Source organism: Sinohyriopsis cumingii, chromosome 12 (genome assembly GCF_028554795.1).
Source record: "Sinohyriopsis cumingii isolate HCF-2022 chromosome 12, ASM2855479v2, whole genome shotgun sequence".
NCBI lineage: Eukaryota > Metazoa > Mollusca > Bivalvia > Unionida > Unionidae > Sinohyriopsis > Sinohyriopsis cumingii.
The window spans coordinates 122,036,107-122,062,474 of NC_142972.1; the positions used below are offsets into that span (position 1 = coordinate 122,036,107).

At 37.2% G+C, this 26,368-nt stretch overlaps 2 protein-coding genes across 3 annotated transcripts in view; one reads left to right on the forward strand and one right to left on the reverse strand.

The window, feature by feature from the left end:
• Positions 1-26,368, reverse strand: part of LOC149787366 (protein disulfide-isomerase TMX3-like) — a 337,613-nt gene that overhangs the window by 43,347 nt on the left and 267,898 nt on the right. The window contains exons 10-11 of one of the 2 annotated variants that reach the window (XM_089977942.1): positions 23,716-23,757; positions 6,829-6,882 (exon numbers count right to left, since the gene is read on the reverse strand). In XM_089977942.1, the coding sequence (XP_089834068.1) occupies positions 6,829-6,882; positions 23,716-23,757 (96 nt within the window). The remainder of the gene's footprint in view (positions 1-6,828; positions 6,883-23,715; positions 23,758-26,368) is intronic. The other variant, XM_089977943.1, reaches the window with a different exon arrangement.
• Positions 7,713-26,368, forward strand: part of LOC149787367 (techylectin-5A-like) — a 206,924-nt gene continuing 188,268 nt past the window's right edge. The window contains exon 1 of the mRNA XM_089977947.1: positions 7,713-7,732. The gene's annotated coding sequence lies outside the window, so the exon portion shown is untranslated. The remainder of the gene's footprint in view (positions 7,733-26,368) is intronic.

Below are 26,368 nucleotides of genomic sequence, written 5' to 3' on the forward strand. Positions count from 1 at the left end.
AGTAGACCTTGGGATAATTGTTTGTAAATTTTCAAGGCAATCCTCCAAGTGTTTGGAAGAGTAATGATAACAAACTTGTGCTAATGCATGAACAGATGATTGATGATGAACAACACACCATCCCATAAGGTCTTCTGCTCTATAAACAGCACAGTTAATACAATTTTTCAAAACTTACATGCTACCTTGCAGCATTAGAAGTGTTCTTTGATGAGTTTAAAATACTTGTCATCATGTCTACTGTGCTGTTTATATGTCCAAGTAGTTATGTAGTTATGTTAAAAGTTCCAACTTATCCGATAGTCCAGTTTTGTCTGCATCACATCATCTAATCATAAAATACATGTAATAAAATATAAAGATATCTCAAATGGTGTAACACAAAAAATGTGCGATTAAGTAACAACAGTTATCTAAAAGGAGTTCACCTGTCAACATTAATCCCCTAAACCAATAGAAGTGGAGTATCTGACAATATACAGTTCTAGTTTTGTAATGCTGGTGCATCCACATGCCAATTTTAATGAGTGAAAGTAAAATAGTGTCTAAGATATTAAGAATATGATGAGTGAATTGATGCTGAAAATATAAAGTCACTATAACATGAAATTTTGGTCACAGTAACCTTTTCTGATAAAGCCAATTTAAATTCCTGCATCTACACAAAGTTTGAGGAGTCTTTTGATAGGGTCCATGATATTGGGAGTGTAATGAAAATATGACAAAAATACATAAGTCACTAAATCAAGACATGTAGGTCACAGTAACCTACTCTTGTAGTGACTTAGTAAATCACCTTGAGATGCATCCTTCTTCCAAGTTTCATGACCTCAGGTGAAATAGGGTCCAAGATACTGAGGGTGTAATGAATGCATAACAAACAAATGAAGAAACACATGTGATTGCATTTCAGCATTAGAGAATGAGACACTGGTCTCTGTAGCTTGAAATGCCTCATCTGGCTGGCAATATGGAATCCTAAACCATGGCTGGACCTTCAGAATATTTCAGCATGTTGGAAAGGGTTGCCCTATACTGCTTGATGGTAGAAGCAGAGCATTGTTTCTCTTCAAAAAGGAAGAGAAGAATTTCACCCACTGCACTCACAGCTAACTGCACCAACTGCAAAAGATTCACCACTTGGCATCACAGGCAATGGATGTGGAATGTCTCCTGGCTTGACTCATCCACTTGCCTCGAAACCTTTGTTCTTGCAGAGAGATCACATGAGATGAGCCAAGTCTGAAGGTGAAGAAAATGAAGGCTGTTGAGCAGAAGAGATCCCCTGTGCTCTGATAGATGTCCCTCTTCCTGGGTAATTTCCTGGGCTGGTCTACCAGCAAGTTGAGAACACTGTTGAACACAGTCACTGAAACCACAGATGGGCTATCAAAATGAGCTGAGCAGTGGAGGTCCTTACTTTCTCAAGTACCTGTGTGGGATCATTTTGAAGAGTGGAAAGGTGCAAGCAAACAATCACACTTCTCTGGATGGGGACTAGGAAACATGAAAAAAAAGGAGCTTGTTGTTTAGCCTTATCACAAACAAGTCCACCAATGGTGTCCTCCAAAATCTGAATAGGGAATCTGCTATGGATAGGAGTAGTAACTGTTCTGAATGGACTATTGTCACCTTGACTGAAAGACTGTCTGCCAAATTATTCATTTTGCCAGGAATATGATGAAGTCAGATGACAATCCCTTCTAAGGTTGCTAAGTGAAGGAGGTTCCAAACCTCTATGCAGAGAGAAGGTGCATGTGTGCCTCCTTGTCTCCTGATGTATGCTATCACTAGCATGTTTCTGGAGAAAACCATCATGCAGTGACCTCTTATTTTGTTGATGCATTCAAGATTTGCCATGATTTCCAAATAGTTGATGTTGAGAACAGATTCTTCTTGGGATTTCAAACCCTGAAAAACCAGTCCTTCTGGCTCCAGACGAGCACCACAACCTGAATCTGACATGTCTGCAATAAGACAGGAGTGGGGTTTGGTGTCATGTATGGGGGTATCAGGCCAGAAACAAGAAATGATTTGTTTACCAAATCAGATGATGGTCGAAACCCTGAAAACGAGAAATCTATACATTCAGAGGATCCCTGTGCAGTTTCCAGTTTTCCATATTAAGAAACTGGAGAGGGTACATGTGTAGTCTGCCATGGTCAAAGTCTGCAGGAGAGAAAGAAATAGACTAGCCATTGATGTGGCCTTGGCTCTCAACACCTCTAGCTGGGTCAAGATCTTGTCCTCTATGTCATGCATGACAAGGACTAATCATCTATTATACTAAATCTCCCCATATATACAAAATCTTTAGATGGAATCAGCTCTGATTTCTCATGAACAGAGAACCAGATCTTGGCTGAGGACACTAACTGAACATTGTGGGTCAACTAGTCATTGAAATGCTGGAAGAGCAGGATCCCCAGTGACCTCAGGTCAATGGCAACTACTCCCATGACTCTGGTAAATGCTCTGGGTTGGAAGATCTCCTTACCATGTAAAACTGGTAAGTACTTCCTTTTAGAAGGAAAGATTGGGATGTGGAGGTACACATCCTGAAAGTCAATCATGACTGTCCAGTCACCAGGCGTTATGGAATTTCTGACTGGAGGTGTGGTCTCCATCTTGAAAGATTCCTCCTGCTAAAGTTTGGGATGGAAAAATCCATCTTAAGATGGAACTTCCCAGCCCTTTTGGGAACAAGGAAAATCCGTTAGGTAGAAAGCATGAAACTGGTCATTTACATCCTCTCCACTACATCCTTCTGAAAAAGGGAGTGCACTCTTCCTTTAACCACACCAGATTCAAATGGTGAAACCACATGGGATAATTGCTAGAGGAGGAAGTTATCAGGACTCAACCCTTATTTTCCATTTATGATTGAGAGGATTGATTGATTGGAATTATGTCGCATGCGCCCAGAAGGGCATGTGTGACAGTTTTAGAGGACCTAACTATCAAGTGTTATATTTAACTAAGCATCTGAAAAAAGAGTGACAATCTGGTACCAACTGGAGTTAATGGATGAGGAACACACTAATGAAGAGGTAGAGGGAGCGAGTCATAGGGCTGCCCCATCCTACCTCCTTAAGAAAGGCAGAAGAGCAAACTACCTACTTTGGCCTCTTTGGTGATTTCTGCTGGGATTTGATTGCCACGAAGGAGGTCTGAAATAGGGTTGCTTTTTTGACTGTAACAACATGGCTTTGAAAAACTCAGTTGACAAACCTGGAAACAGTTGGGGTGACCCCATTTACTAGTCAATCTTGATGGGATAGGCGCAGATACAAGGGATTGTTGTTGTTGGTCCCTGAGGTACAGATAAGCCACAGAAGGAACGAGACTTCCAAAGAGGGTCTCTGCCTCAAGAGAAGCATCCCTCAGAAAGTTCATATTCTACTGTAGTAAGAACCTGGAAGTGTACAAAGCAGCAATCTAGCAGAGGTGGATGAGTTCCACTGTTAGGACCATGGACATGGGCAGTGCATGTCAAGATGTTTTGACCTCTGCCTCCAGTAGGTGTTTAAGGACAACTGGCGACATAATGTCTCTCCTTCAGCATGTCAGGCTATGGTAACCAGTTCCATAGCCTTTAACTCGAAGGTCTTTAGTGTCTTGATTAAGGGGTGGGCAGAGTTTTCAGAGGAAATACCAACATGTGATGATCCAGTATCCAGATAGGGAGGTTTATGGAGCTGGGCAGGAGCGGGAACCTTATAGCAAGAATATCCCCCATCAAACTCCTGACCCTTGCACAACACCACAGAGTTTCCCCAAAAGGAGGAGAATTTGTGTCTGAGCATGAAGGCTTGGGACACAAATCTGGGATAGGAAATGGTAAACATCATTAACTGCCCTGTCAAAAAACAAATCTCTTCCTCCTCCATAATCTGAAATGATGGTTGGGAGAAGGAAGAGTACCAGAAGGGAGAGGGTGCTACTACAACCTACTCTGAAATGAACTCATGAGAGTCCATGAGGACTGAAGGTTTATCATCATCATTCTTGACCCTTAACTTCTCAAGCAGAGTAAGGGTACCGTCCCAAGTGGCCATTAACCACAGAAGGGCCAGAACATCTCGCGATCCTCCTGGGTTGTTTGGAAGAAGAGGCCTTGCCCCTCCTCCCTCTTCAATCTCTACTACATGAGAGGATAAAGACAAATCTGTCGGCTGCAACAATGACCTTCCTAGCTTGAGGCAAAGGGCCTGAAGCTCATGGATGCATAAAAGTGATGAACCAATCACTTCATTGCATAGAGATTGAGTGGGATAATAGGGAAATAGGGGATGCTAGTCCAATCCCCTTTCTAGCCTGAATCCTGACTCTTCAATGTTAGTGTGGTGGTGATTGGTGTCACTTGATCAAATCCTTATCCCTGTGCTAAGGAGACTTTCATGACCAGTGACGACTCCGATCTAAAGGAAAAGCCTTTGTTAATACTTGGAATGCTGTTCTTCCTTTACTCGTTGGCTTGATCCTGCCACTGAAAATGGGTTTGGGACAATGATACTGGTTGGCTTGATCCTGCCACTGAAAATGGGCTTGGGACAATGATTGTGCTGTTCCTCCCTCACACAGATAGGGTTGTGATTCTTTTCTGTCCTTTATGAGTGGAGAGATTGCTGCTCCTTCCTCATGGACAAGCACAATTCACTCCCTGACTGCTTATGAGACTGAGCCCACCCTGCTCCGAGTTCCATGGGACTCAAAGCAAGGCTGAATCAATCACTTCTAAGACAATTAGGACCATTTCTTCCTAGAAACTGCTGAGTGTTAAAGATTTCTAATATTCTTCAGTGGTAACAAGTTCTTCAAATTAGCTGCTATGGTGGACAGATTGTCAGTCAAACTGGCACCATTTTATTTAGGAATATTGCTGAAAATCCCATGTCATAATGATCATCCATTCAGGTGGAGTAGTGACAGCAAGATTTTCACAACAGCCATTGTTGCATGTACAAGTGGCACCATTTTTATCCAGGATTAACTGGAAGTCTTTTGGTGAAAAATCCATGTTGATAAATTCATCCATTTAGGAGTATATATAACAATATTTTCAAGATAGTCACCATATTGGCCATGTTGAGGGTTAGACATTTTCATTTAGGACCAAGTAGACACCACAATAACTCTTCTGATGAAAACCCCATGGTCCTTTCAGAGGAGAAGCTAAAACATGATTCTGAAGACAGCCATATATTGGATGTCAGATCAGCACCATTTTATTTTAAGATCAACAAAACATTATAAGAAGTCTTTTAGTGAAAGCCAATGATGGTATAATCATTGATACAGGATAAGTAGTGGAAACAAGATTTTTAGGCCGGCCACAGTGGCAGTGATATTAGACTCAAAATCAGTGCCATTTTCATTTAGGACCAAGTACACATCATAAGTAGTCTATTCGTAAAGCCCATGTCAATATGACTTTACATTCAGGATGAGTAGTGATAAAAAGAAATTCTAGATGGGTGGCCATATTGGATCAGAATCATTTTCATTTAGGACCACGCAGACATTGTCTGAAATATTTTAGTAAAATCCTCATGTTGATATGACCAGGAGGAATAGCAGTGACAAGATTTCAAGATGGCCATTGTGTGGGAGCCATATTAGATGTCATATCAGAACCATATTTATGTAAAATCAACAGGACATCACAAGAAATTTGTTTGTCAATCCCCATGATAATATAACTACGGGGCATGTACCAGGACAAAGGTTAGGTTCCTGGAATATTCCAGAAAGTCACATTGTTAGAAGATGAATTCTCATTACCCAGACACGGGTAGTTTCCATCCTGGAAAGGTTAGCTAAGCAACAGCAATAGGTTTTGTATTGCTGATATTAAAACATGAATCCAGAAACACATAAACAAAAGAACAGGTAAAACGGTATATCCCCTTCAAACTTCAAGGGGATACAAATGGAAAGGTAACTCAAAAAGTTCTTGCCTGAAAAAGACCAAAAATGTCACAATATACAGGAATAGACATTATCTGGATCAAATATAATCCATGAAAAACTAATAGTACAATACACTGGATTATTATCAATATAAGAAAAGTTTTCACTTCCAGTTTAATGACAGTCATGCAGTATTCTTTTATTTGGTGCTGTGGTCAAGAAAAGTTTTCACTTCCAATTTAATGACAGTCATGCATCATTCTTTTATTTGGTGAGCTGATATTATGTTATATTTAACTTGCCATAAATAATTTGAAATTTACATTTCACTGGAGACTGATTAATTGCAAATACATACATATCAAAATTAATACGAAACAAAAACTAACCTGTTACCATATATACTCACTTATAAGTCAAATCCAACTGCAACCTGCACAGACCACGATCCACTGCTGCATGTTTCAGCAGATTGGGGTCTATGCAGTTTGTTAAAAGCAATCAGTATAACAAACAACAAAGACCCTGATTTGCCAGCACATTATGTGACAGCAGAACAGGGTCTATGTTGTTTGCTGTTAGACTTGACTTGTTGTTGTTGTTGTAGGGTTTAACGCCATTTTTCAGCACACGATAGGCTATACATGGCGGCCAGTATTAATGGTGGAGGAAGAACCCGGGAAAACCCCAGAAAGAACCAGCGACCCTCGAGAAGCTACTGGCAAGCTTTCTCACATACCCACATTGGCCGAATCTGAGACTCGAACCTACGCAGAGGTGAGATGGCAGTGATCCGTAACGAAGAGCACTTTAAACCACTCAGCCACTCGGGGCCCCGACTTGACTTGTGAGTATATATGGTATATAATGTATTGTGCTGGACATTCCACCTGGCAAGTGGTGTAAAATTCTCACCTATGAAACTTGTCCCTCTGCTTTAAAGCTAGAATCTCAGCTATATCCATTAACCTGAAAATAAAGATAAATCTTGTCAAATAAATTCAAAGGACCAGGTTTAAATAGCATAATTGAAATTATCCCTATTAAATTACAGAACTCTCCTTTTGTATAACAGATTGGAACTTGTTATCTGAGTAAATGTAACACTTGCCCTTTCTGAACCGTGTGACTAAACCAATGACCTTTTTAATGAAATCCTGACTGCCATGCTTAAAAATCAGAAAAAGATCCGAGAGATTAAAATTATAAATTGAATGAAAAGAAACAAAGAAACCATTTATTTTAGCATCCAAAGAAAACAAATACCAATCTCTTGTTGCATTATATTATATACAAGACTAGAATAAAGAAACTCTATAATAATTGTCATAAATAAAACACTGCCTCAGATTTCAAATCTTGTCTCAAGTTTTGAAACATTTAATTCATTTCATTTTTAAAATACTGTTTCTTGCAATCAATTCACCAGCTGGCATTTATGTTTCAAATAATAAACATGCAAATATTACCCCCACCCCCATCCCAAAAGAAACTAAAATTTCCATTGCCTAAAATTGTTTATGACATATGGCACTGTGGCACTGAGATGGCTTATATAGGCAATCCATTAGGATATTATTTCAATCTGTACAGTTGACACTGTTCATCATTATCTAGAACTAAATCTTTGGGGGTCACATTTTAAAGGAGAGTAAAATGGATTGGTTACTCTAAATTATACCATGACAACAAAATAAAGTATCACTACAACACTGTAAGATTTTTTTTACAGATTACAGACAAGTGTGAGCCATCTGGGATGTAAAATAAGAAAGTCTGTGGATGTCTCATCACGAACTATGAATGGAAATTCACTAAGGTATGTAAATTTATCAATTTAAACTGACACTAAAACCTGTTTAAAATGGTTTATGTTAAAATAAATCACTGAAAATTGCTCATTTTAAGGTTTACAGAATAAATAATTCTAACTTTGGTTTCCATAAAGTTTCTGCTCTATGTCCTCTCTTTTCTACATGCTTTGTTCATATGAGGCAGTGATTTTCTTTCTCCTTATCTTCAATGTCCATGTGAAATAAAATTCTGAATAATGTTGATCTTTATTTTGGGGGATACTGAGTCAGGAAATTGGTAATGCATTATAGCAGTTATTTTTCCCCCCTCATTCCCCATGATGTGTTAAAAATAGTTCAAACGTTACCGAAGTTGATACAGTACTCCCTTGTTATAATGCAGTCCATGAGAGCCATAGAGTAATACTGTCATATAGTCAGACCACCTAAAAATCGGTACTTGTTACAGTACTCTCTTGTTATAATGCAGTCCATGACAGCCATAGAGTAATACTGTCATATAGTCAGATCACCTAAAAATTGGTATTTTATACAGTACTCCCTTGTTATAATGCAGTCCATGAGAGCCATAGAGTAATACTGTCATATAGTCAGACCACCTAAAAATCAGTACTTGTTACAGTACTCCCTTGTTATAATGCAGTCCATGAGAGCCATAGAGTAATACTGCCATATAGTCAGACCACCTAAAAATCAGTACTTGTTACAGTACTCCCTTGTTATAATGCAGTCCATGAGAGCCATAAAGTAATACTGCCATATAGTCGGACCACCTAAAAATCAGTACTTGTTACAGTACTCCCTTGTTATAATGCAGTCCATAATAGCCGTAGAGTAATACTGCCATATAGTGAGACCACCTAAAAATCAGTACTTGATATAGTAACGAAGGGTATATGACAATGCATAAAACAATGGACAATACAATAAACTCACTTGGCCTTCCAGCCTGGTCAGCAAAATTCTTTTATTTCATTCAGATTGCTCAGAGAAAGCCTTGATTTATGAAAAAAGATAAAAATAGAAACAACCCATTTCGTTGAAAGTGCCCAGACATGGCCTTGAATTAAAAATGAAATTTTTTTTTTGAAGACTGAAACTAAAAGTTTATTTGAAATACCAAGATCATATACTGTCTATACTCACTTATAAGTTTAATCCAACTACAAACTGTAAATTAGACTCATATCTGCTATCACATAATGCACTGGCAGATCTGGATCTGTGCACTTTGTCAGGAGTAATCAGTAGAACAAACAACATTATCCTCATCTGCAGGCGCATCATGCTATGGCAGATCATGATCTTTGTTGTTTGAAGTTTGACCTGACTTATAAGTGAGTACATATGGTGTCTCTGAAGCTAGTCATGATAACTCCATCCATTTTTCTGCAATGACTACTTTACTAATAAAAGATTTCTGAATATTTTGATTTTTTGAAATAAATGGAACTATGATTTCTAAATACTGTAAAGATTCCAATAAAATTTTTTGTGTTTTTCACTCAGCTAGACATATCCATATAACAAAGATGGCCCTGCCAAAGGGGAAAACTTCTAAGTCCCATAACTCTGTAAAGTTTTGCTTGAAAATGGTAAAAAGAGGCTCAAGTGGGTCTAAATACTATAAAGATTCCAATACAATTTATTGTCTTTTTCACTCAACTAGACATATCCATATAACAAAGATGGCCCTGTCAAAGGGCAAACTTCTAAGTCCCATAACTCTGTACAGTTTTGCTTGAAAATGGTAAAAAGAGGCCCAAGTGGGTCTTACATTGCTCACAAAATCTGCGCCTGGGATGATGGATATCACAGGTTCAAACTCTGACTGAGTCATACCAAAGACTTATAACACTGGTACAAGCAGCTGCCTCACTTGGCACTCAGAATTAAGAGGCTAGTGTTAGGGCTGGTCAGCCTGGTGTCAGGATAATGTGACTGGGTGAGACATGATGTCATGTCTGTGGCATTATGACCCAGTGCTAGACATCACTATAAACTGCCACAATGCAGACATGGTAGCAAAATGACTGGAAATTTTTTAAATCTATGTTTAAATGCCCCACACACACATTCTGAACCAATCATATCAAAATTTTTAAACAGACACAAGCACAATCTCACTTAATGAAGATATTTTGAATATAAGCTGGTCCATAATAGATGCACAATGTAGTGAAATTCCTTCACAGAGCAAGCGTGCATAAATTATATCATAATCTGAATATGACCCTTTTCTGTATGAGATAGAAATATATATAAATATAATAAATATAAAACAGTTTGAGATGTATGTTGATTGACACATTAAAGAAAGAAAACTGTCTTAAAAATTGGAAATTTATTAATATGGTAAACTCCATTTATTAAGTAATAAAATTTAACAAAATACTGAATATAACGAAGTACACTCTTTCCAGTGTTTCATATAACATTTGACCTTGTTTATAACAAAATTCAGATATAACGATATGTTTTTTGGAGTTCCTTGGTCTTCATTGCATGTGGGGTTTACTGTACGTATTTGTTCATAAGACCATAAATCAGTTATGATCCTTTCACTGAATATCACATCTCAAAATAATAATAATAATAACGAATATAATAAGATTAATAATAATTCTTTATTTAATGAGAGTAGCCCAATGAGAATAGAAATGATTAAGTGTCCTTTCAGACCCTGAACAAATTTATTTTCTATGTATCAGAAAGTTGCATCATAACTGAAAATGTTGAAATTTGAATTAAAAAAAGAAATGAAACAACATCAATAATTTACTGTTTGGGTTTTAACTTAGTGAAATTTGAAAAAGTGAAAATCGTTATCAACATTTTCTGATTCTAGAGTCATGTTAATTTTGAGGCATTGTTATGATTGAATTCTATTGTACCCTTAAAATCAGACTGCACTGTTATGATTGAATTCTATTGTACCCTTAAAATCAGACTGCATTGTTATGATTGAATTCTATTGTACCCTTAAAATCAGACTGCATTGTTATGATTGAATTCTATTGTACCCTTAAAATCAGACTGCATTGTTATGATTGAATTCTATTGTACCCTTAAAATCAGACTGCATTGTTATGATTGAATTCTATTGTACCCTTAAAATCAGACTGCATTGTTATGACTGAATTCTATTGTACCCTTAAAATCAGACTGCATTGTTATGATTGAATTCTATTGTACCCTTAAAATCAGACTGCATTGTTATGATTGAATTCTATTGTACCCTTAAAATCAGACTGCATTGTTATGATTGAATTCTATTGTACCCTTAAAATCAGACTGCATTGTTATGATTGAATTCTATTGTACCCTTAAAATCAGACTGCATTGTTATGATTGAATTCTATTGTACCCTTAAAATCAGACTGCATTGTTATGATTTAATTCTATTGTACCCTTAAAATCAGACTGCATACGAGAAGTAGTTTTCCTTTCAAATAGAAAATGTTTGCTAATTAATGAATATGTTTTTTTTTCTGTTACTTTATTACTTTGTTTTTTTAATTTAAGTCAAAAAACAGAGTTTGTCAATTTGTAATCTGTGTTTTAAAGCTTGGGGTAGAAGAACCTTATGGCAGTTAGCTGTTAGCAATGATCAAACAGACCACCCAAACAGGTCAATCTTATGGCAGTTAGCTGTAAGCAATGACCAAACAGACCACCCAAACAGGTCAATCTTATGGCAGTTAGCTGTAAGCAATGACCAAACAGACCACCCAAACAGGTCAACCCTATGGCAGTTAGCTGTATGCAATGACCAAACAGACCACCCAAACAGGTCAACCTTATGGCAGTTAGCTGTTAGCAAAGATCAATCTGACCACCCAAACAGGTCAATCTTATGGCAGTTAGCTGTAAGCAATGACCAAACAGACCACCCAAACAGGTCAACCCTATGGCAGTTAGCTGTATGCAATGACCAAACAGACCACCCAAACAGGTCAACCTTATGGCAGTTAGCTGTAAGCAATGACCAAAAGACCGCCCAAACAGGTCAACCTCATGGGAGTTAGCTGTAACCAATGACCAAACAGACCACCCAAACAGGTCAACCATATGGCAGTTAGCTGTATGCAATGACCAAACAGACCACCCAAACAGGTCAACCCAGCTTTAAAACTTGTGTGCTGCGTAATTACCAGTACTGCATATTCTTGATTAGAAGCCAGCTCCAACTGCAAACTGCATAGACCCAGATCTGTCATCCCATAATATGCCAGCAGTTGAGTCTCTGAAGTTTGTTAGGAGTAGTCAGTAAGACAAATAGCACAGACACTGATCTCTCAGAAAATTATATGATGCCAGATCAAGGTGCCTATATTTGTTGTTTGTAGCGGGATTCAGTTATACTATATAGTAATCCTAAGCAGTCTTGACAACTAAAATAGGGCCCCCGAGTGTCCGAGTGGTCTAAAGTGCTCTCCGTTACAGATCACTGCCATCTCACTTCTGTCTGCATGGGTTCAAGTCTTGGATTCGGCCAATGTTGGTATGTGAGAAAGCTTGCCAGTAGCTTCTCGTGGGTCGGTGGTTCTTTCCGGAGTTTTCCCAGGTTCTTCCTCCACCATTAATGCAGGCCGCCATGTATAGCCTATCTTGTGCTGAAAAATGGCGTTAAACCCCACAACAACAACTAAAATAAGATGTTTATGGTAAAATACCACAGTAGAGTCTAAAATGTTTGGGGTAAAGATAAAAAATCCAGTCATTCTAAGTGACAGAAGTTTAAGGGTTTACTATGTTTTCCCATGGAGACTTGACATTTTTTATTTTAAAAATATTGGATGAGAAAAAACTCTAATGCTTGCTTATGAAGTTCATTTTAAAATGACACAGGCTTTTTTTTATTATCAGAATGTATAAATTTAGCTACCACAGTGAGAAGTTGTTCCTTACTGGGATATGACTGGCTGGTTGGCCAAGGTAAATACATTACCAGTGACTGTAATATGTGAAACTGGACACTTGATCAATGTCATTTTACCACAAGAACAACCAATAGATGCTAGAATTTGTATCATCTCCTTGATATGGGTGGATAACAAAGTTCCATCTACTTGAGCAATTCTTAGTTCATGTGTAGTACATGACACCCACCTTGCTTAGTCCAACAAGTCAATTTTGAAATTCAGTCTTGATGGTATAAGTCATATTTTAACACATGACAGACTATACCTGGCAGCCAATATATGTTTGGTGGAAGATCCCAGAAAGACCCTGGGAAGAACCACCAACCTATGGGAAGCTACTTTAAGCAAGTTTTCTCAAATACCCACATTGGCTGAGCCAAGACTCCAACTCACTCAGTAATGAGACCATTTTGGTGGCCTAAGTGGTTAGAGCATCTGCCTTGCATGTGGGAGGTCATGGGTTTGAGTCCTGGCCAAGTCATACCAAAGACTTTTAAAAATGGTACTCGCTGCTGCCTCGCTTGGCTCAGCATTAAGAGGTTAGTGTTAGGACTGGTCTGCCTGGTGTCAGGATAATGTGACTGGGTGGGACATCATGTTTCATGTCTGAAGCATAATGCCCCAGTGTAGACATTGCTATAAACAGCCACACTGCAGACATCAAAGTGAAATTGTTAAAGCTATATAAAAAATCCAAAACACACACACACACACACATGCACATGCGCGCGCATGAGGGCTCTGTAAATGCAAGCATGTTAGACCACTTGGCCACCAGGACCCCAAATTTTGAAATTCAAGTTTTAAGAAATGAATATTATGCATACGCATGAGACAATGTATTAAATTATGACAAGACATGACATGGAGAGTTGTTTCCATTTGTATTAAATTATGACAAGACATGACATGGAGAGTTGTTCCCATTTGTATTAAATTTTGACAAGACATGACATGGAGAGTTCAATCATGCCATCCATATTTGTATACCTTTACAGAACCACTGTCTGATTACTTGACCAACCAAAATAAAATGCCTGCTATTTACTCATTATCCCCATGTATAACATTTATGTGTCATCAGGTAGTACCTTATTTACTCTTTATCCCCATGTACAACATTTATGTGTCATCAGGTAGTACCCTATTTACTCATTATCCCCATGTACAACATTTACGTGTCATCAGGTAGCACCCTATTTACTCATTATCCCCATGTACAACATTTATGTGTCATCAGGTAGTACCCTATTTACTCATTATCCCCATGTACAACATTTATGTGTCATCAGGTAGTACCCTATTTTTTACTCTTTATCCCCATGTACAACATTTATGTGTCATCAGGTAGCACCCTATTTGCTCATTATCCCCATGTACAACATTTATGTGTCATCAGGTAGCACCCTATTTACTCATTATCCCCATGTACAACATTTATGTGTCATCAGGTAGCACCCTATTTACTCATTATCCCCATGTACAACATTTATGTGTCATCAGGTAGCACCCTATTTACTCATTATCCCCATGTACAACATTTATGTGTCATCAGGTAGTACCCTTGTTCAACGCTATGTACTGTCAACACCTCTGAGACACACCATGGTGGTTGGTTTTGCAGACAAGGAGGAAGATGAAGTTCTAAAATGATGAGTTTCTACTTGTGTTAAAAAATACAGTGGAAAAACAATTTTTTTTAAACCAGATTTATTTAGGCTGAGAATTACCAGCTTCAGAACTGGGCTTTGTATCCACATTTTCGACTTTTTACCCTTATATCTTAAGCACACTGGTCCAAACTGCATACAAACAGATGAACCTTTGCAAAAAAAGGGACAAGTTTTATATGACCTAATGGTCAGACAATGGTATGAGAAAGCATGACATTAAAACAATATAAAAAATCTTATAGCATTAAAAAGGTTCATGGTGATTTCTTGTATCAACTCTGATATTGATTAGGCATACAGGTAGCATTATTTGATTGATATTGATATTGATTAGGCATACAGGTAGCATTATTTGATTGATATTGATAATGATTAGGCATACAGGTAGCATTATTTGATTGATATTGATTAGGCATACAGGTAGCATTATTTGACTGATATTGATATTGATTAGGCATAAAGGTAGCATTATTTGATTGATATTGATATTGATTAGGCATAAAGGTAGCATTATTTGATTGATATTGATATTGATTAGGTATACAGGTAGAATTATTTGATTGATATTGATTAGGCATACAGATAGCATTATTTGATTGATATTGATATTGATTAGGCATACAGGTAGCATTATTTGATTGATATTGATATTGATTAGGCATACAGGTAGCATTATCTGATTGATATTGATATTGATTAGGCATACAGGTAACATTATTTGATTGATATTGATTAGGCATACAGGTAGAATTATTTGATTGACATTAATTAGGCATACAGGTAGCATTATTTGATTGATATTGATTAGGCATACAGGTAGCATTATTTGATTGATATTGATTAGGCATACAGGTAGCATTATTTGATTGACATTAATTAGGCATACAGGTAGCATTATTTGATTGATATTGATTAGGCATACAGGTAGCATTACTTGCTGCCAAAGAGGTTGGCAGAAGGTATACAGGTTGACACAAATACACAGCATCAAGGACTCAGTCCAAATACATAGAGTGTGTGTGTGTGTGTGTGTGTGTGATTTGGATTTTTAACATAGCTTTAACAGTTTTTCAGTCATATCGCTATGATGTCTGCAGTGTGACAGTTTATAGTGATGTCTAGCACCGGGGAATCATGCTGCAGACATGTAGCATGCTATCCCACCCAGTCACATTATCCACAGTGACACCAGGCTGACCAGTCCTAATACTAACCTCTTAATTCTGAGTGCCAAGCGAGGAAGCTTTTAGTACCATTTTTATAAGTCTTTGGTATGACTCAGCCTGGGATCGAACCCATGACCTCCTGCATCCGAGGTGGATGCTCTAACCACTAGGGCACCGGAGCGGTACTATTCATAGAGTACCCTATATACTTGCTTTTAAGATGAATCCAACTGCACAGACCCAGATCTTATGGTGCAGTTTGTTAGGATTAATCATTAGAACAAACAAGACAGACTCTGATCTGCAGGTGTGTTATTGTTTGCAGTTTGACTTAACTTATAAGCAAGTATATATGGTATCACTTTTCTTGATATAATTAGATTTTACCTTGCTGGCATATGGGGAAAAAAAACTGCTTGTTTACATATGCAAGAAATTATTTAGAGACAGCATAGATTGTACTGCATCATACAGAGAAAGCCACACATCTATAAGACATTATGAGGAATACAACTTTTTTCACCACTTCCATCTAACAAACATGCACAGTACTTACAGGTAACAAAATTTACAGGTAGCCAAATATTAATATATATTATATAAGTTAGTGATGAATTACGACTCCCACAGCTTCTTTTATCAAAAAGAGACTTACACAAACAAGTTTTCATAAACATAATATAGGAATGGAAATGTTTTTCCTCTATACCTGGTATCAAAACATTTTAGCTCAAATTTTACAAGGGTCAAGATCCAATACAACTGTGTGATGTATTTTATTTGACAGATAAACCACAAAACATTGTGATATATTTTAATATCTTACAAGTTTTTAAAATCAACATGTCTGATATAGAAGTTCATTACCCCCTCTCCAAAAAGTAATAAAAAGTATAAAAAGATGATATTTGACTTTCTGCTTCTGCTTACCTTAATTATCCACATTTAATAAACATAAAGACAAAATGCATCGACCCAGACCTACTGCTGTTTAAAGTCACTAAGGAGATAAAAAGCACTGACCCAGACCTACTGCTGTTTAAAGTCACTAGGTGATAAAAAGCACTGACCCAGACCTACTGCTGTTTAAAGTCATTAAGGAGATAAAATGCACTGACCCAGACCTACTGCTGTTTAAAGTCACTAAGGAGATAAAAAGCATTGACCCAGACCTACTGCTGTTTAAAGTCACTAAGGAGATAAAAAGCATTGACCCAGACCTACTGCTGTTTAAAGTCACTAAGGAGATAAAAAGCATTGACCCAGACCTACTGCTGTTTAAAGTCACTAAGGAGATAAAATGCACTGACCCAGACCTACTGCTGTTTAAAGTCACTTAGGAGATAAAAAGCACAGACCCAGACCTACTGCTGCTTAAAGTCACTAAGGAGATAAAATGCACTCACCCAGACCTACTGCTGCTTAAAGTCACTAAGGAGATAAAAAGCATTGACCCAGACCTACTGCTGTTTAAAGTCACTTAGGAGATAAAAAGCACTGACCCAGACCTACAGCTGTTTAAAGTCACTAAGGAGATAAAAAGCACTGACCCAGAACTACTGCTGCTTAAAGTCATTAAGGAGATAAAAAACATTAACCCAGACCTACTGCTGTTTAAAGTCACTAAGGACATAAAATGCACTGACCCAGACCTACTTCTGCTTAAAGTCACTAAGGAGATAAAAAAAAGCATTAACCCAGACCTACTGCTGCTTAAAGTCACTAAGGAGATAAAATGCATTGACCCAGACCTACTGCTGCATAAGTCACTAAGGAGATAAAAAACAGAGACCCAGACCTACTGCTGCTTAAAGTCACTAAGGAGATAAAAAGCACGGACCCAGACCTACTGCTATTTAAAGTCACTAAGGAGATAAAAAGTACTGACCCAGACCTACTGCTGTTTAAAGTCACTAATGATAAAAAGCATTGACCCAGACCTACTGCTGCTTAAAGTCACTAAGGAGATAAAATGCACTCACCCAGACCTACTGCTGTTTAAAGTCACTTAGGAGATAAAAAGCACAGACCCAGACCTACTGCTGCTTCCAGTCACTAAGGAGATAAAAAAAAGCACAGACCCAGACCTACTGCTGTTTAAGTCACTAAGGAGATAAAAAGCACAGACCCAGACCTACTGCTGCTTCAAGTCACTTAGGAGACAAAAAGCATAGACCCAGACCTACTGCTGCTTAAAGTCACTAAGGAGATAAAAAGCACTGACCCAGACTTACTGCTGCTTCAAGTCACTAATGAGATAAAAAGCACAGACCCAGACCTACTGCTGCTTAAAGTCACTAAGGAGATAAAATGCACTCACCCAGACCTACTGCTGCTTAAAGTCACTAAGGAGATAAAAAGCACTGACCCAGACCTACTGCTGTTTAAAGTCACTTAGGAGATAAAAAGCATTGACCCAGACCTACAGCTGTTTAAAGTCACTAAGGAGATAAAAAGCACTGACCCAGAACTACTGCTGCTTAAAGTCATTAAGGAGATAAAAAGCATTAACCCAGACCTACTGCTGTTTAAAGTCACTAAGGAGATAAAATGCACTGACCCAGACCTACTTCTGCTTAAAGTCACTAAGGAGATAAAAAAAGCATTAACCCAGACCTACTGCTGCTTAAAGTCACTAAGGAGATAAAATGCATTGACCCAGGCCTACTGCTGCATAAGTCACTAAGGAGATAAAAAACAGAGACCCAGACCTACTGCTGCTTAAAGTCACTAAGGAGATAAAAAGTACTGACCCAGACCTACTGCTGTTTAAAGTCACTAATGAGATAAAAAGCATTGACCCAGACCTACTGCTGCTTAAAGTCACTAAGGAGATAAAATGCACTCACCCAGACCTACTTCTGTTTAAAGTCACTTAAGAGATAAAAAGCACAGACCCAGACCTACTGCTGCTTCAAGTCACTAAGGAGATAAAAAAAAGCGCAGACCCAGACCTACTGCTGTTTAAGTCACTAAGGAGATAAAAAGCACAGACCCAGACCTACTGCTGCTTCAAGTCACTTAGGAGACAAAAAGCATAGACCCAGACCTACTGCTGCTTCAAGTCACTAAGGAGATAAAAAAAAAGCACAGACCCAGACCTACTGCTGTTTAAGTCACTTAGGAGATAAAATGCACAGACCCAGACCTACTGCTGTTTAAAGTCACTTAGGAGACAAAAAGCATAGACCCAGACCTACTGCTGCTTAAAGTCACTAAGGAGATAAAAAGCACTGACCCAGACCTACTGCTGCTTCAAGTCACTAAGGAGATAAAAAAAAAGCACAGACCCAGACCTACTGCTGTTTAAGTCACTTAGGAGATAAAATGCACAGACCCAGACCTACTGCTGTTTAAAGTCACTTAGGAGACAAAAAGCATAGACCCAGACCTACTGCTGCTTAAAGTCACTAAGGAGATAAAAAGCACTGACCCAGACCTACTGCTGCTTCAAGTCACTAAGGAGATAAAAAAAAAGCACAGACCCAGACCTACTGCTGTTTAAGTCACTTAGGAGATAAAATGCACAGACCCAGACCTACTGCTGTTTAAAGTCACTTAGGAGACAAAAAGCATAGACCCAGACCTACTGCTGCTTAAAGTCACTAAGGAGATAAAAAGCACTGACCCAGACCTACTGCTGCTTAAAGTCACTAAGGAGATAAAATGCACTGACCCAGACCTACTGCTGCTTCAAGTCACTTAGGAGATAAAAAGCACAGACCCAGACCTACTGCTGTTTAAAGTCACTAAGGAGATAAAATGCATTGACCCAGACCTACTGCTGCTTAAGTCACCAAGGAGATAAAAAGCAGTGACCCAGACCTACTGCTATTGCTGTTTAAAATCACTAAGGCAATACAGAAAAACAGTGACCCAGACCTACTGCTGCTTAAGGTGCCAGCAGATCTGGTCCACTTTTCTCGAAACATCAGCAAGAAACTTGAGCTCAAAACTGCAACAGAGAAGACACTTGTGGTGCACCTATGCTGCTGTATTAAAAATGTGGTAATTAAATAATCAAGGCTGCTGAGTAAACTCTGTAGGTTTTTATTTTATGGTTTTATTCTAATTAAAGTCTGTTTGTTTTGCTCTAAAGTTTTGAGAATATCAGGCATGGCAAGATACTTGAGTAGAGAGACTAGAAAAATCCAAATGTTCTGTAATTCCTGATTTATTCAAATTCAACTTGTAGACTGACAAAGTTTGATATGTTAATTTTCAGACTGAGGTTTTTAGTCCAAAAGTTTGCAGAATATGGACCCATCCACAGATTAATTAAATATCACAGAATTTCTTTCTAAAAAAATTAGAGTTTTGAGTATCTCCTTTATTTAGTGGTTGGTAACAATGCTTTTTACAGAATATTAAACAGGCATTATGGATTCAAATATAGTCACAAAATCTTGAATTTTCCTAGCAGGTCTTGCCTTAGCACTAAGAAAATTGTCAAGCTTTCCTCTTCTTTTTCAAGACTAAAATGGTTCCATGTGTTACATTTTAAAACTCATACTGAATTTGCATTCTTTACATTATCTCTACCGTAAAGAAAAACACTGTCTGAATCATAAACTTGAAACATAAAATCTCAATCTAAGGAGAAACTGAATTTTAATGAAATTAGAGCCAGTTCAATGCTTGAAATCATAAACTGGGTAAATGGAATGCACCCTGATTGGCCAGCTGATTATGTAAGGCCAAATCTGGGGTTATGTAGCTAACACCTGGGTGTGTTTTGAATGGACAAGCATGATGTTCATTTAACATGCATATCTGACTTTATCTCAGGATCACTTTTTGTTCACAAATTTATTTTACAGAGGGTCTTTTACCTTGTGGTTAAAGGCCAAGTCTATCTTGCATATTAAACATTACCATGGACAACCCACATCAGGGAATTATGGTGTGATTGGGAATGTGTAAACACAAGAGGAAAACAAGTGTCCCTTGAAGGCACTGATGCTCTAATAGGCAAGAAAGAATATTCAGGAAATCAAGAAAAGACCATTCCTTCCTTTTAACCTGTGAGTGCTGAAACCACCTCTGATACTCTTCACCAATAATAAGATTTTCAAATTAACTGCCATATTGGTTGTCCACTTGACGACATTTTCATTTTGGACATGGTGGTCATCATTAGAACTCTCTTGGTGAAAACACCATGACATAATTAATGATCATCCATTCTGAGAAAGTACCAGTAATGACAACAAGATTTTTATGAGTCATCATGGTAGCCATATTGGATGTATGACTGACATCACTTTCATTTGGGACCAACTAGGTTCATAACAAGTTTTATCAGTGAAAACACCATGTTGAGATCTGGAGTGAAAACACCATGTTGAGATCTGGAGTGAAAACACCATGTTGAGATAGCTAGATCTAGAGAGGGGTATATAGATATAACAATATTTTTAAGATAGGATTTTCCATTCAGGGAGTACCAGTAATATGATTTTCAAGATGGCTGGTGTGGCAGACATACTGGATGTCAGATTGGCAAAATTTTCTTTGGTGAAAACCCTACAACACTATGACTTTCTGTTCAAGCAGAGTTGTGATAACATTAGAATTTTAAGATGGCAGTCATGGTGGCCATGTTGAATAATTTTTATTTAGAAAAACCTAGATATCATAAGAAATCTATTAGTGAAAATTCCATGTGTAGTAGAATTAAAAGCTAAAATAACTAAAGGTTCAGCATGAAGTGAATGCAAATGAACCTCATAATGCAATGAACCTCATAATGCAAATGAACCTCATAATGCAATGAACCTCATAATGCAAATGAACCTCATAATGCAATGAACCATTCAGAGATCCTCTCATACCTCAAAATCAATGCTACATTTTATGTTTGCAATAAAGCAGTACCCAACATGATAGATACACATAATTTTTCAAAGTCTGAACTAAATTATTGATTTCTGTATTTATCAAGTTACTATCTATAAAATTAGTCATCCAAAGAGTCATTGAAAGCATTCTGGTGTAATAGGTTTTAAAATTTGTACAAATGAGGTTGATCTACCATCCAATATGGCCATTGTAAATTTAAAAAAAAGACTTACCAATTATTTCTACTAAATAACAAATGCTCAGAAAAACCTGATCTGAACAATTTTGACAGAAAGCATCATGGCATAAATGCCTTTTAACATTGGACAAAGGATGCTGATATTCTGTTAGATTTGGATCAAGATAAAAAATCAAGTAACCTTGAAACGACTAATCCTAACCCTTGAAACTTCAAAAGATTCTAAAACACTGCTCTAGGATCATTCTTAAAACAAAAATAAATGATCATACCACATCACTTCTTCAAAAACTCCACTGGTTAGCTGTATGCAGCAGAATCAAACACAAAATCTCCTCTCTCTTACATTTTGTTGGCTGCTTCTGGTCCAAAATACCTTTCTGATCTCACTCATGTGTACATTCCTGCTAGATGCTTGTGCTCATTGTTTGACTCATATTATTAGTATTCCCAAGGTAAGAAGAAGAAGAAGAAGATGAAGAAGAAGAAGAAGAAGAAGAAGAAAAAGAAAAAGAAGTGTAGGGAGAAGAAGGAGGAAGAAGAGAGAAAGAGAAATTTACCCAAAATTGAACAGGAAGCTGCACTAAAGTTGTTTTAGAAAGGACAGGTTCATGTGTTGTGAAATTGTTTTAGAAAGGACAGGTTCATGTGTTGTGAAGTTGTTTTAGAAAGAATGGGTTGTGCTGTGAAGTTGTTTTAGAAAGAAGGGGTTTGTGTTGTGAAGCTGTTATAGAAAGGAGGGGTGTTAGAAAGAAGGGGTTTGTGTTGTAAAGTTGTTTTAGAAAGAACGGGTTTGTGTTGTTGTTTTAGAAAGGAGGGGTTTGTGTTTTGTGAAGTTGTTTTAGAAAGAAGGGTTTGTGTTGTGAAGTTGTTTTTGAAAGAAGGTGTTTGTGTTGTGAAGTTGTTATTGAAAGAAAGGGTTTGTATTGTATAGCTGTTTTAGAACAAAGGGGTTTGTTTTGAAGTTGTTTTGAAAAGAGGTGTTTGTGCTTGCTAAGTTGTTTTAGAAAAGAGGTGTTTGTGTGTTGATAAGTTGTTTTAGATAGGAGGGGTTTGTGTTTAGCTAAACTGTGTTAGAAAGAAATGGTTTGTGCATTGCTGAGTTGTTGTAGAAAGAAGTGGTTTGTGTGTTGCTTAGTTGTGTTAGAAAGAAGTGGTTTGTGTGTTGCTTAGTTGTGTTAGAAAGAAGTGGTTTGTGTGTTGCTGAGTTGTGTTAGAAAGAAGTGGCTTGTGTGCTGCTAAGTTATTTTAGAAAGAAGTTTGTGTGTTGCTGAGCATCTGAGCTGTATTGCATGCAGCTGCCAATTTATAAACTTGAGCTACTGGTACTATGATGTATAATCATCGCTAATATTCATCGCTTGTTATCGCATATTCTGACTCTCCACCTCCTCTCCAGCACTTAATCTGCATCGAGACAGGGAGAGACCCAGGGGTCATAATCCAAAATCTGTCTCATATATTATGTCATTCTGTAATGACTTCATTAGTAATGAATTTTACAATGTCTCCAAAGATGAAATTTCTATAAATTGGACCCCATTCCAGGTACCCCATGGGAAGGAGGTAAGAATGATAACCCTCTTGGATATTGCTACTTTATGGGCAACACATACAGCAAGCTTGGTGAATTTCCACCCAGAAGTATAGGAAGTGATAGAGTAATGGATGGACAAACAGATGTGTATTACACTGACAGGAAGATGTGTATTACACTGACAAACAGATGTGTATTACACTGACAGGAAGATGTGTATTACACTGACAGACAGATGTATATTACACTGACAGACAGATGTGTATTACACTGACAGACAGATGTGTATTACACTGACAGACAGATGTATATTACACTGACAGACAGATGTATATTACACTGACAGACAGATGTGTATTACACTGAGAGACAGATGTGTATTACACTGACAGACAGATGTGTATTACACTAAGAGACAGATGTGTATTACACTATCTTCATGTCTGATACTTAAGGCTACAAACTGTAATGTGATGAACTACAGAATCTTATTTGCTCCATGGTTGGAAATCCGAGGTTGTGTGTGTGTGTGTGTGTGTGTGTGTGTATGTGTGAGCGTGAGAGAGAGAGAGAGAGAGAGAGAGAGAAAGAGAGAGAGAGTTGTTTCATCTGATGGGCAAAAACAAAATGCTTTTGTGAACATTTACCTGATTAAATGTGTACTTCTTTTATTTGCCTGTGAAATATGGCTGGAATAAAAAGTTTGTAAGAGATTGAAATAAAATTCTGTTTTGGACAAATTTTTCATGGAAGAAACAGCATTTTTAATAGAATAATGAAATAAAACTATACATTCTGCCCTCTGTTTATTGGTTAAAAGCGGTATAGAGGTCACATGGTACAAAAACTCCTTTTTTGCAAAATTTATCTTGAACACATTAAGAATGTTTTGATAAGATCCCCAGAATATCCAAATTGTACGGGAGAAAGATATGGTGGATTAGATGGGATCATCAAAAATAAAAGAAAATAAAAAGAAAACCTGCCACATTTATTCTGTAATGTTGAGTACTGTTGTATCTTGGCAACAATAAGAAAATCGAGTTCGTATTTTTTAAGACTGAATGTTGTTATCAGTGTCTAATGTATAGAAAGCATACTAATTAGGACACCTTCTTGATGTAAATCTCTATCTCAAATTTGGCTGAAAATCTAATTCTAAACATGAAGGCAATGTGTGCAATAAAAATTTGCATCCGATTTGAGCAAAAGCAGCAACCGTAATATAGTTAAATGAAGCACAAAGACTTGAAGCAATGAATTCAGAAGATTGATGTCTTCTGGGGTTTTTTTTGAGGCAATATGGGTGCATACTTTTTTGTTCATATCCTTGCAGAAAATACCGTATTCAACATAATACTCGTATATGCTTTAATATGCACACACTCTTCTTAGTAGTCAAAACTTCCATGTGTAATCTGTGCACGTTTTATCCGAAACTGCTATAAAAATCTGTTAGAATGTCACGATTTTCTCATAATCCACAAACATACATGCTGGTGTATCATTACCACTTACCTTTGCAGGTTAAATCAGTCTAAAACAATGTCTATTGCATATTTTCATGGGTGTGACAATATTGGGGGAGAGAATGAACCTCTGGAAAGAGTTTCCACCACAGACAAAGAAAGCTAACTCATTTAGGATGCACATACAGGTGAATTTTGTTTGCCACATTGTTGATGAAAGCTTATTATGATGAAATTTATCCAAATAATAATTTGTTTGTCTTGCAGTGCGGCATCATCGTAAATCATGGTTGACAATTTGCTATACTCCTTAATCATCTGCGGTTGTCTGTGCTGAGATTTCATTTTTTTTCATGAGTGCACATAAACGTTCCATGTATAACAATCTCCTACATTTTGATGATCAATTAATAAGTGACTGTGTTTGGAAGAGAAACTTGATTTGATTGGCTTTCAATGCAGTAAATAGGTAAGTAGGTTTTTACATATTCATGAGAAGCAAGGAAATCTCAGCACAGGCAGTTATAGAGAATCATACCATTATAGTGTGGGCATTACATTAAATATGGTACATGATGTATATAGTAGACTTCATTACTGGGAGACAAGGACTTTCTTCCTATAAAACTTCTTATCCAATATGGCTGAAATCTAATTATAAAAACAAACATAATGTGTGCAGTCAAACAGTTGCATTATTTTGTTATTAGTCATTTGTTTTTGTTTTTTCGCTTGACTAATTTAAAATTGGGTATGCAGTACCGAAAACTGAATCTATTCAAGTCTTTTCCATGTTTTACATGGCGCACCAAATTTGTTTAAATCCAATGCAAGCAAACTGAATGTAAGATGATGAAAAAATGGGAATGTTTTATCAGGGGTCATACTTGTTATGAAATGATAAAGCTGAATGCTGCAGATTGCACTCAAACTGTATACATTTTATCTCCCATTTTTTTCACGTGCATACCAAACATTTAGCCAAAGTCTGGTACTAGAATTAACAGTCACAATGTGGCTGAAAGGACAGGTGAATCAGACAAACTGGTGCTAAATGACTATCAAATGATAATGTAGGATTCTGAACACTGATATCATTGGCAAGTGTTATCAATATACATGAACTATATTTATTTGATAAGTACATGCTTCATGATAAGCCATGGTACAGAAATACCATATTTATTTGATAAACCCATTCCCTTTTATAGACATACCATATTCATCTGATGATAAGTCATCCCGCTTTATACAGACATACAATTTATATTTGATAAGCACATTCCATCTTGTATAGAAATATCATATTTATATGAAGATAAGCCCATTCCATTGTACAGAAATGCCATATTTACTTGATAAGCCCATCTCCCTTGCACATAAATACCATCTTAATCTGACAATGAACCCATGTTTCTTGTACAGATACCATATTTATCTGATAATAGGCCCTGCCACCTTTATACACGTATTGTATTTTTCTGATAAACCCATCCCTCTGTACAGACATACTATATTTATCTGATAATAAGCCCATCCCCTTGTACAGACATGCTGTATTTATCTGATGATAAGCCCATCCCATTGTACACATGTAATGTATTGATCTAATTATAAGCCCATCACCATTATACACACATGGCATATTTATCTGATGATAAACCCATCCCCATGTACAGACAGTGAAGTTACTGGATGATAGACCCATCCACTTGTACAGATATACTGTATTTATCTGATGATAAACCCAACACATGGTATAGATATGCCAAATTTAGCTCATAAGCCCAACCATCTTGCACACATGTGCTATATTTATCTGATGAGGGAC